The sequence below is a fragment of the Zerene cesonia genome, chromosome 19, assembly GCF_012273895.1.
Source record: "Zerene cesonia ecotype Mississippi chromosome 19, Zerene_cesonia_1.1, whole genome shotgun sequence".
NCBI classification, from domain to species: Eukaryota; Metazoa; Arthropoda; class Insecta; order Lepidoptera; family Pieridae; genus Zerene; species Zerene cesonia.
This window is the reverse complement of record NC_052120.1, coordinates 6,515,090-6,524,972: the sequence shown is the minus strand read 5'-3', so window position 1 is coordinate 6,524,972 and position 9,883 is coordinate 6,515,090. Positions and strand designations below refer to the sequence as shown.

Here is a 9,883-nt window from a genome sequence, read left to right as displayed (position 1 = left end):
CTCCTCCGCGACATGCAAGATTACCCCCACCACCCCCCGTCAGCCGGCTGCCGCCACCACCTCCACCACACAATCCTATGTTCCATCAACAGCTATATAGTGACGTTGATTATGTATACTACCCACTTCAAGACCCCTCTGTTTCGCAGCAAAACTACCTCGACCACAAACTAACTGAATCTCGTATATCGAACATGCACAAGAGCGCCTTGCATTACAGAAGTACACCCTTCCTTTCTACGTCGTTATCATGTTCTTCCACTTACGGGTCGATACAAAATTTATCAGATTCCTATGTTCAAATCCCAGGCACGCGTACTAGTTGGTACTCTATGACGAGCCGCAATTCTACAAGCAGTCATTCCATAAATTTGGATAGACCTCCAATACCAACGCGCATTATAGAATCCACAAATTTCAATCGGACTAAATCACATGAAAATATGCTCATTATTAAAGACCCACCGCCACTAAAATCAAGACGAATGCCGCCTCCTCCACCACCGCCTTACGAACATAAAAAGAAAATTACATCTCACTTAAAGGAAATAAAACTCCATAGTTCTAGTTGTAGTAGTAACTTTAACAGTGACATGTGTGTTAATAAAGTGAAGGACTCCTCTAATTGTGATCTAGATATAAAAATTCTTAGGGAAAAAAGCAAGAACTTAGACTTGCCACTTATAGCTGCTTTGTGCAATGATCGATCGTTGTTAAAACAGACAAAAGCATTTGGTGCACCGAAATTAAAACAGACATTAAGTGAATGTGAAAGTGATCGTAAATGTGCAAAGTTAAATCAAAACACCACCGACAACATAGATTTAAGGAATAAATCAGACATTAATACAAGAAAAGTAGTAACAGGTTCTCAAAAAAGAATATTGGTAAGGAATCCAACAGATAAACTCCCAGCATTACCTGGCACTGAAAGCCATACACCTAGAGCTATGTCTAATACGTACGTTATGCATCCGAGTGTTATTAAGAGTAAGAAAAGTCAACCTAGCTCATGACATGAATATATACTGGATGCAATTTGTATTTGCAACCAAATTACTTTTTGTGAATCCTTCCAGTGCTATGCTCTTTTCTTTTTTTTTTTTTCATCTTAACAATAAAGACTGAAATCCATGCATTTCCATAAACGCGTTCGAAAATTTCTGTTAAAATTATATGACTTAAAACTAATGTAGGTGCACATGAGAGAAATCGAGTAAAATTTTATCGTAAAGGCATGATTATAAGCAAGCCTTCAACTCTTTGCGAAATGTAATCTGGCTTTAGACTGCTGCAAAAAGAAAATAAAAGCTTTGAAGATTTGCGGTCAAAAAACATTACTTTTAGTTACACAAATTTCTCTGATGAATACCATTTCGAACTACGTGTATTTATAGATAATTTAATATTAGGGAAAGTACATCACACCTGGAATGAATACAATTAGGATATATGTATTATGGCATATTAAGTTAAATACTAAAATTTTATAATAAAATAAAACTAAACCGCCTTCAAATTGTCAAAACTGATAGATCAAATTGAAATGGAATCACACGGGAGGCACCAGGAAGCACCTTTTAAATAAAAAAATAATCAACAAAATCGGTTCACCCAGTAAAAAGTTATGAGGTAATAAACAAACAAAAAAATATTGACTTAATAATGTGGTTAAAAAGTTAGCATTGTACTTATTTATTTGAGACAAGGTGTGAATCAAAATGTTTATATTGTTTAAAATCTTTTAAAATTTAACTTTATTCTTGCAACTTATATCATATTTCTTTAAAGTTAATTTATGAATTCTCAACATATCTGTAAGATGCTTAATAATTATAATTGTTAATATATTATGTTAACATTTTCTCTTCGCATAAGGAATGTAAATGATTCTCTAGATAAATAGTAAAGACCATTGATGTTAGAGACATGATTGAATTAAATATATAATAAACTGTTAGTTTGGACAAATGGGTAACAAGTTTATATTATACATTTTTAATTTACTACACAAATATATCATAGTCGCTTACATTAATGTCCGTCTTTAACAACTGCAATGTATAACGGCAAATATCTGAATAAATAAAATGTTTAATGTTAAAATTCTCTATTAAATAGTGAATTTTCTAAACAAAAAAGCAAAATACTCAAATAGTAGTCTATTTATAAAATATTTGTTAAATTTAATATTTAATGAATATGTTAAAGTCATAGCTTAGTCCGTAGTTAGAAAATAAAGAAAATGTAATGTAATAATTTTTATATTTATTTCGCTACAAAGTGTACATAAACAATTGTTGATAATTAATAATTATAAGTACATTAAATGTTTCAGTATGTACAAATGTATAGTAAACCATAAGAAATACAATTGAGTGTTTTATTATAACCTACTCTATTTTATATTTTTTAGCTATATATATATATAGCTACTACCATAGTATTTTTTTTGTAACAATTCGATTGAATTACATGATGTCGATGCGATAACTAATTATAGCTTAAGTTTAATATATCTTTGGATTAAATTTATGTAGATTCACAAGTTACTTGAGAGTCACTGATATATTTCATAAATAAATGACATTTACAATACGTACATAAGAAAGGTAAATAAATTTATCAATAACAAATAATGTTCAGTGTAATCATTAATAAATAAGATATTTCATAAAATTATAAAAACAAAGGTATACATTTTCTTCATAACGCCATGCGTTCTTGAATGATACAAATGTAGGTAACATTAGCATCTAGACAATTGGTAAAAATATTGAGATTTTATCATACAATCATTTGTTTCAACTTAAGTGTTTATTATATTATATTAATTACAACGTAAATAATTAAGTAGATAATCTTACAATTAAACGAACTTTCCTGAAATTAAGTTCTATTGTAATTATACGACAGGCTTGGTCCAAGTTCTTTTTTCACGGCACATAATGCGAGGGAATGTGATACTACACAGTTAATTAGAACATCATGAACCAAACCTGGAGTATAATTAAATATATTATCGTTGACAAAATGTCGTTTATTTATACATATATACGAAATTTAAACGAGCTATTCTTGTACATGTATGTTTGTATATCATATCATTTTAATCTCGTAAATGATCCCAGGTTTTAACGAAATTTAGTACGCAGAGGGTTATGGTGGCGATAAAGACCTTTAAAAAGAATACTGAGTAAATCTTTCACCAAGACAGAAGTGTACAAAGATTTAGATCAGATCATTACCCGGGTCACTCACATGTGAGCAAAAATACGGGCAATATACAAATTTTTGCGCACACATGTAAAAAATATTTGTAGCTGTCGTCCATCACTTGTGGGTTTGCGCATTCGTAATGTAAGTGACCGGTATGAGACAATAAGTAGCTATGAACTATTATTTGTGTCCACATAATATCATTTATGTCCTAAGATAATATTTATGACTAGAAGCAATAATACTTTAGCGAAAATCAGAAAAATAAAAACATAAATAAATGTTAAGATCAAAATCATATTTTAGATCGCAAAATCTAGGCTATTAAGTCATAGATATGACTTCATAGCCTAGATGGCTATGAAGTCATAGATATAATAAACACTTTTATACCCAAATAATTTTTTTACACATTCATAAAACTATACTAATCAAGGAACAGTAACATGACTAAAACATGGTCACACTTTTGGCATTTCATTTTTAGTATTAAATAATAGTGTAATCTTACAAACTCACACGAATTTGCTATAAAAATTTTTCTATCAAATTAAATAACAGACATGCTCCTGAAATGTTTTGGTACTGCATAGTTATGTTACTTTTCTAATTTTAATATGATAGCTGAATTTGGAGGGAAGGTGACCTTATCAAAGTATAGAACTTCACCAACAAGGGAAATGTTTGTGCCACCTACAACCATGCCCCCATAAAACATAGTAGACAAATCTGTTGTTATTGCCTTATTACCAAGGTTGCCCACAAATACACATGTGTTTCGCCGTGGATACCAACGTTCAATAACCACAAGATTATCATCTGATTCTCGAATTTCCATATTTTTCAATATATCTCCATCCTTATAAATTGCCCTCAAATATATGGTTGGAGTATCCAGCCGCAATTGAATAAATTGTTTGATGATAGACAAAAAGTGATATCTTGGTTCTAAAACAGATTTATCAGTCCATGGTAAAACTCCATTATTGCTGTTTTCATTGTTGGTAAAAGTCATCGGAACAAGATTATGGATATGCTCATGTTCATGGAAATCACCTTCTATTTCATGTTTTGCTAGACTGCCTAATCCTATTTCATCTCCATAAAATATACCTATTGTTCCTGGTAGCATAAGCTCCAGAGCGGTCAATGCTAGAGTATTATTGATATTGTTTGTTGACACTCTTTCACTATTTATATTTCCTATATTCCAATGCACCCAAGGGTAGTGTGGTTTTTCCCAAAGAGTACCAGAAATTACTTGGTTAATGTGGTTTTTCAAATCATTAATGCCCTCATTCAGATTCAAATGAACATCAATAAGATCTATTCTATTCAGCAGAACAGTGAGACTTTCCCCTTTTGCCATATTCAGTGCTTGTTCACTAGCCATTAATATTTTTCCATTTCCTAATAATAATTTCCAAAATTGAAGGGATTTCCCAAAGTTAACATCATCAACAAAATCCTCCAAATTTTTAAGATAGAATCCATCAACATTTTGCGAACTCCAATATGCAATAGCAGCAGATGTGACATCAATGTTCTTTGTAACAGAGTCATTCACTGCTACGAGTGAGTGATTTGAGATAGGCAATGTTACATAATCTACAACACTTAAAACTGGAATATCAAGTATGATAGTCATCTCTCTCTCATGGATAGTTGATACAAGCTCTTGAAAATCTTTTAAATTACCAATACTTCTATCAATTTGTACCACAGATGTGGTATTATAATAATGTTCAGGATAATCATGTGCCTCAAATATATAATTCAGCCTAATAGTTGATCCTCCCAATTCTTTGATGTAATCTATTTTTTTTAATAATCCTTTTAAATCTCCTATGCCATCATTGTTTGAATCTTTAAAACTGGCAGGGAATATTTCATAAAATACTTTACCTTGATACCATGGAAGGTCAGGATTGCAGGTTTTGGGTATAGTCACCACCATAGTTATAATAGCGGCCAGGCAAGCAACAAGCCCCGATAGGACAAACCAAAGAAGAATTTTTCGAATGAGACTCCAATTCCAATTCACAAAGCTTGGCAGTTTTCTGTTATTTAAGCTGATACTTCCATGAACTTTGCCTTCAGGCTGAAACAAAGAAAAAACATTCAAATAAAAGAATATTAAACTACTAAAAATATACCATCTATTTCCCATTACATTTGATATCTATCTACATCATTTCTAAACTTTATTGTGCCCAAATCACTTAATTTAATTAAAATTGACTGATACTGTATAATAAAATAACATTTCAATTTAAAATTTCCTAAAATAATATTATAATTTATGAAATTTCATTATTTATTAAAAAAGTAACATAAGAATACAAAATGCAAAATTGAGTCACCATACACCACCATAACATGTATATTTTTATGACAATTTTGTGAAAAATTAATTACTTAAATAAAGCCAGTTTATAAATTGAAATATTAATCAATTATTTGTCCCTAACAGCCTATTTTTGATGTAAATTTCCATACATCATCTGTCATGTTAGAAAAAAGATTTTATCAAGATTTTAAACTGGCGATTAGTGTTATTTATACATGCCCATATTATATATAAAACATATTTTACCTGTCCCATAATTATATCACCATTCTTACTAAGTGTTTGATAATCAAGCATACTTATATTATTAATAAGTTGTGCACTAACTGGATCTTGAACCACTGAGTTGGAATCTCCAGAAGAACTTGAGTCTCCAGCACTGGCTTCTGAAATATTTTATGATTAAAGTTAATTTAATTATGATAATATGACAATAAATTATGTTTCATAGTTGAGTATGAATATATAAAATGAAACTACTTTAAGGAATAGTGCCAAACCTGAATTTCCAATGTTGACACTTTTGTTATCATCATTTAAATTTAAGAATGGACCTTCATTGATTTCTTCAGACAGTGGATGCTTAAAGTCCAAGGTTGTAGGGCTTGGAGTTAGAAGTAAACAGGTAGACGACTTGACGCCGCGAAGAAAATCCAACGTCTCAAGGTCTGTTACACCATTCGTAGTGCTGGTTTCCTCTATATCGTTCATATTGATAATTACCTGAAGTTTATAAAATTCACTTACAACACGTGATGGAACCAAATAAATGTTCAGAAAGTAACACAATTCATGATTGATCTAATTCAACCAATCATCGAAAATAGCACTCATTAATGAGTGAACACTGAGCACTCGTGACTATACATAGAACATTCAGTACAACTTACTTGTAACTAATTTTTAACTGTCATATTTGAAATTACAATCAATAGGTACCTACGTAGGTCACCCGGTACACTTAGCGATAGCTTATTTATAATTAAATATGAATAGGTGCTAGTATTAGCCTAATCCGCAGAGCCAGTAATATATCACGGCCCAATCCTGTAAATATCAAAACAAAAATAGAATTGGAATTTACATGCGTCAAATATTGATATGTCAGATGTCAGTATCTGTATTAGAAAAACCATGAAAAGCGTTCAGTAAAAATTTGGTTGAGTGTGAGTCGGGCTCGTAACACTAAGACGCGGTAAATACATTCGAAGTATTTACTGTGACTAAGAGTTTCGTAAAAATATAAAATCGTAACTTTTCAATTGTCCGACTCTACAGCGTGTTGACAGACGGACAGACAGACAGATAGACAGATTAACACACGGATGTGGAATTTTGAGTATCCAACATGGGTAAGGAACTCTGAAAACAAATTACTACACATTATCATTATTGCTCTATTATTATATATTTATTTAATTTCAAGTAACTCAGACTCATTTTGTTAGTAACAATTAATTCTTAAAAACTATGTTAGTATATTATGACTTATATAAAATAATTGTGACTACTAGGTATGCCAGCCACTACTACAATGCTATAATGGAAGCAGAAAGTTTGCACCAGTGGTTGACATACCAGCAGTCAAGCCGGCTCGCTATACAACGCATGATCTCATTGGGGCTGGCCCGCACACGGCGCACCAGGGATGTGCATCTTTTTCGCATTTTAGCATAAAAGCAATGGTTTTGAAGCCGGTTACATTTTTTCTAATTTTATGACTTACCTACCTAGGTACCTACTACATGACATTAATCTGTGGCTCTCACTCTACATCAGTATATTTGTATATAATCTATGCTCTACATCTTGACGTATCATGTAAATGTAACTCATTTTAAGACATTGACAGTTATGTAGTTTGTTGAACTTTGTACTGTTTATTTATTTTTGATTATTTATTTTTTACTTTGCCTTGTTTCGTTTTTACACAGTTTAGCAATTAAGTTAATAGATAAAAATGCATAGAATATACAAAACATCCGGCACACTTCAGGTAGCTTCTAGTAATTATAAGTATAAACGTTTTGCAACTAAAGTTAAACGTGAACAAGATGCTAATTATCAATTTTTACAACAAAGTAGCGTACCAACTATGCATTTCCAAAAATCATTGCCACGGCTGCCTATACCAGAGTTATCTAAAACAGGAGATAGATATTTAAATGCATTGAGACCTTTATTAACATCGGAACAATATGCAAATGCAGAAAAACGAACAAATGCATTTTTAATGGGTCAAGGAAAGGATTTACAAATGAAATTAATATCTAAAGATAAGGCCCATAAAAATACAAGCTATATATCAGATTATTGGTTTGATCTTTATTTACGAGATCGTGCACCTTTACCAATAAATTACAATCCATTAATAGTGTTTCAAAATGATACTAGACCGGAATATAATAATCAGTTGATTCGTGCGACCAATATTTTGGTCTCGGCTTCGAGGTTCATGTTATCGTTGAGAGAGAGTAAGTTGGAACCTGAGGTATTTCACTTACAGCCAAAAAAAAGTAACACACAACTATTCAGAACTGTAACTGGACTTTTACCTGAGAGCCTGTCATGGTAATTTTTTTATATTTTTATTTGTAAAAGTGAAAAAAAAGCTTATAATTGCTGCATTTTTAATAGGAAGCTTTGACAGACAAACTTAGACAGTTAATTGAATAAAAGAGGGCTCTATGTAAAAAAATGGTGCACCATACACATATTTTCTCATAGGTGCCAAGTTAATGGTGTGTCACACTCTAAGTTGAAAAAGTCCTGAGAAAGACACAGATAGATGATAAATTGATTGTGAATGCCAATGAACTTTTCACTTCTATCATGTGCTCTTAAGCATAAACTCTATTTTTTTTAGGTATGGAGCTTTTTTATTTAAAGCATATCCACTAGACATGAGTCAGTTTACTGGCTTATTCAATGCAACCCGTATCCCACAATTAAATAAGGATAGAATATTCAGAGACCCAAGCAGCAAGCATGTTGTTATACAAAGAAAAGGCAACTTTTATGTATTTGACGTACTTGATTCTGATGGTATTTTAATTGTTTTATGTTTATAAATTTATGTTTTTAAACCTCATACACTCTATGCCATTATAAGTATTTGATTTCAGGAAATTTACTAACACCCCAAGAAATACTTGGCAATATGAATCAAATAATAAATGATACTTCAGCAAAAGCTGATCATCCATTAGGTATCCTGACATGCCAAAACAGAAATGAATGGGCAAAACAAAGATTGCATTTAGAAGAAACTGGTAATGCTGAGGCATTGCGGAAGATTGACTCGGCTATTTTCAATCTTGTATTAGATGATGATCTCATAAATGATGACAAACATAAAATTCTGAAGCTGTTTCTTCATGGTGATGGTGACAATAGGTATTAAATTTATCTTGTGTTACCATATCTTTACCAGTGTACAAATGATAAATAATTACATTCAAATATTTTGAAAAATGTCTAACAAATAACATACAACCATTAATTTCCTCAGGTGGTTTGACAAATCCTTTAGTTTAATTGTTACCAAAGATGGTGTTTCTGGTATTAACTTTGAACATTCATGGGGTGATGGTGTGGCAGTGTTACGATTCTTTCAAGATGTTTACAAAGAGACAACTGGAAAGCCATTTATACAACCAGACACTAAACCCTCTTCTAACCATATAACTGTAAAAAGATTGGGTATGTTGATTTTAATGTTTAATTTACAACTTGGTTGATTGTGTATGAAAACCTCACATGTTCTAATAAATTTCTTATAGAATTCAACTTGGATGGAAAATCAAAAGAATTTGTAAAAAATGCTCAAAAAGAATACAATGAATGGTGTCAATCATTAAGTATTGATTATATATTGTATGAAGGTCTGAATAAAGAAGCTTGCAAAAAGTTTAAAGTCAGTCCCGATTGTATTATGCAGTTGGGATTTCAGGTAAATTTTCTAAACTCACGATATTAATTTTTGGATTTTTCAATGTCTTTTATTTGTATTTCATTTTTGTATGTTTTAGAATATTTTATTAAGATATACAACTCTTTATTCCATTTTAAGAAGTTTAACTAATACTCCCTTCTTTTATATTATCTTATATCTTTAAACGAGCAATTCTTGTATATATATAATTGGAATCACAGAATCGGCTCCAACGATTTTCATGAAATTTAGTATATAGGGGGAAATCGATCTAGCTAGGAATCTTTTTTAGAAAATGTCATATTCTTATTTATTTATTTATTTATTAACTCTTTATTGCTCTTGAAACATCATAAAAACCTTAATATATATACATTACA

General features: G+C 31.1%; 3 protein-coding genes across 5 annotated transcripts in view; 2 read left to right on the top strand and 1 right to left on the bottom strand.

Annotated features, from left to right (window-relative positions):
• LOC119834722 (protein expanded) overlaps positions 1-2,374 on the top strand; it is a 13,566-nt gene extending 11,192 nt beyond the window's left edge. Inside the window, exon 5 of the mRNA XM_038359192.1 lies at positions 13-2,374. Coding sequence (XP_038215120.1) covers positions 13-1,016 — 1,004 coding nt within the window. The 3' untranslated portion in view covers positions 1,017-2,374. The remainder of the gene's footprint in view (positions 1-12) is intronic.
• Positions 2,375-3,581: 1,207 nt separating this feature from the next.
• Positions 3,582-6,655, bottom strand: LOC119834721. Of its 3 annotated transcripts, none has more exons than XM_038359188.1 (4): positions 6,460-6,655; positions 6,070-6,292; positions 5,816-5,955; positions 3,582-5,320 (listed from the first exon to the last, which is right to left on the bottom strand). In XM_038359188.1, exons 2-4 carry the CDS (start codon positions 6,278-6,280, stop codon positions 3,818-3,820), a joined length of 1,854 nt encoding a protein of 617 aa, XP_038215116.1. In that variant the 5' UTR covers positions 6,281-6,292; positions 6,460-6,655; the 3' UTR covers positions 3,582-3,817. The 3 variants fall into 3 exon arrangements, with proteins under 3 accessions (XP_038215116.1, XP_038215117.1, XP_038215119.1); XM_038359189.1 differs by having other exon boundaries at positions 6,509-6,652; XM_038359191.1 differs by having other exon boundaries at positions 6,513-6,650.
• A 749-nt stretch (positions 6,656-7,404) lies between these two features.
• LOC119834472 (carnitine O-palmitoyltransferase 2, mitochondrial) overlaps positions 7,405-9,883 on the top strand; it is a 5,287-nt gene continuing 2,808 nt past the window's right edge. The window contains exons 1-5 of the mRNA XM_038358842.1: positions 7,405-8,140; positions 8,436-8,614; positions 8,695-8,965; positions 9,081-9,271; positions 9,352-9,521. Coding sequence (XP_038214770.1) covers positions 7,530-8,140; positions 8,436-8,614; positions 8,695-8,965; positions 9,081-9,271; positions 9,352-9,521 — 1,422 coding nt within the window. The 5' untranslated portion in view covers positions 7,405-7,529. The remainder of the gene's footprint in view (positions 8,141-8,435; positions 8,615-8,694; positions 8,966-9,080; positions 9,272-9,351; positions 9,522-9,883) is intronic.

Excerpts from the sequence above, each read along its gene's own strand:
- LOC119834721 (XM_038359188.1), bottom strand. The coding sequence starts at position 6,280 with ATGAACGATATAGAGGAAACCAGCACTACGAATGGTGTAACAGACCTT. Across the intron at positions 5,956-6,069 it reads TGTCAACATTGGAAATTCAG|AAGCCAGTGCTGGAGACTCA; the intron begins GTTTGGCACTAT and ends AAAATATTTCAG. Across the intron at positions 5,321-5,815 it reads GTGATATAATTATGGGACAG|CCTGAAGGCAAAGTTCATGG; the intron begins GTAAAATATGTT and ends TCTTTGTTTCAG.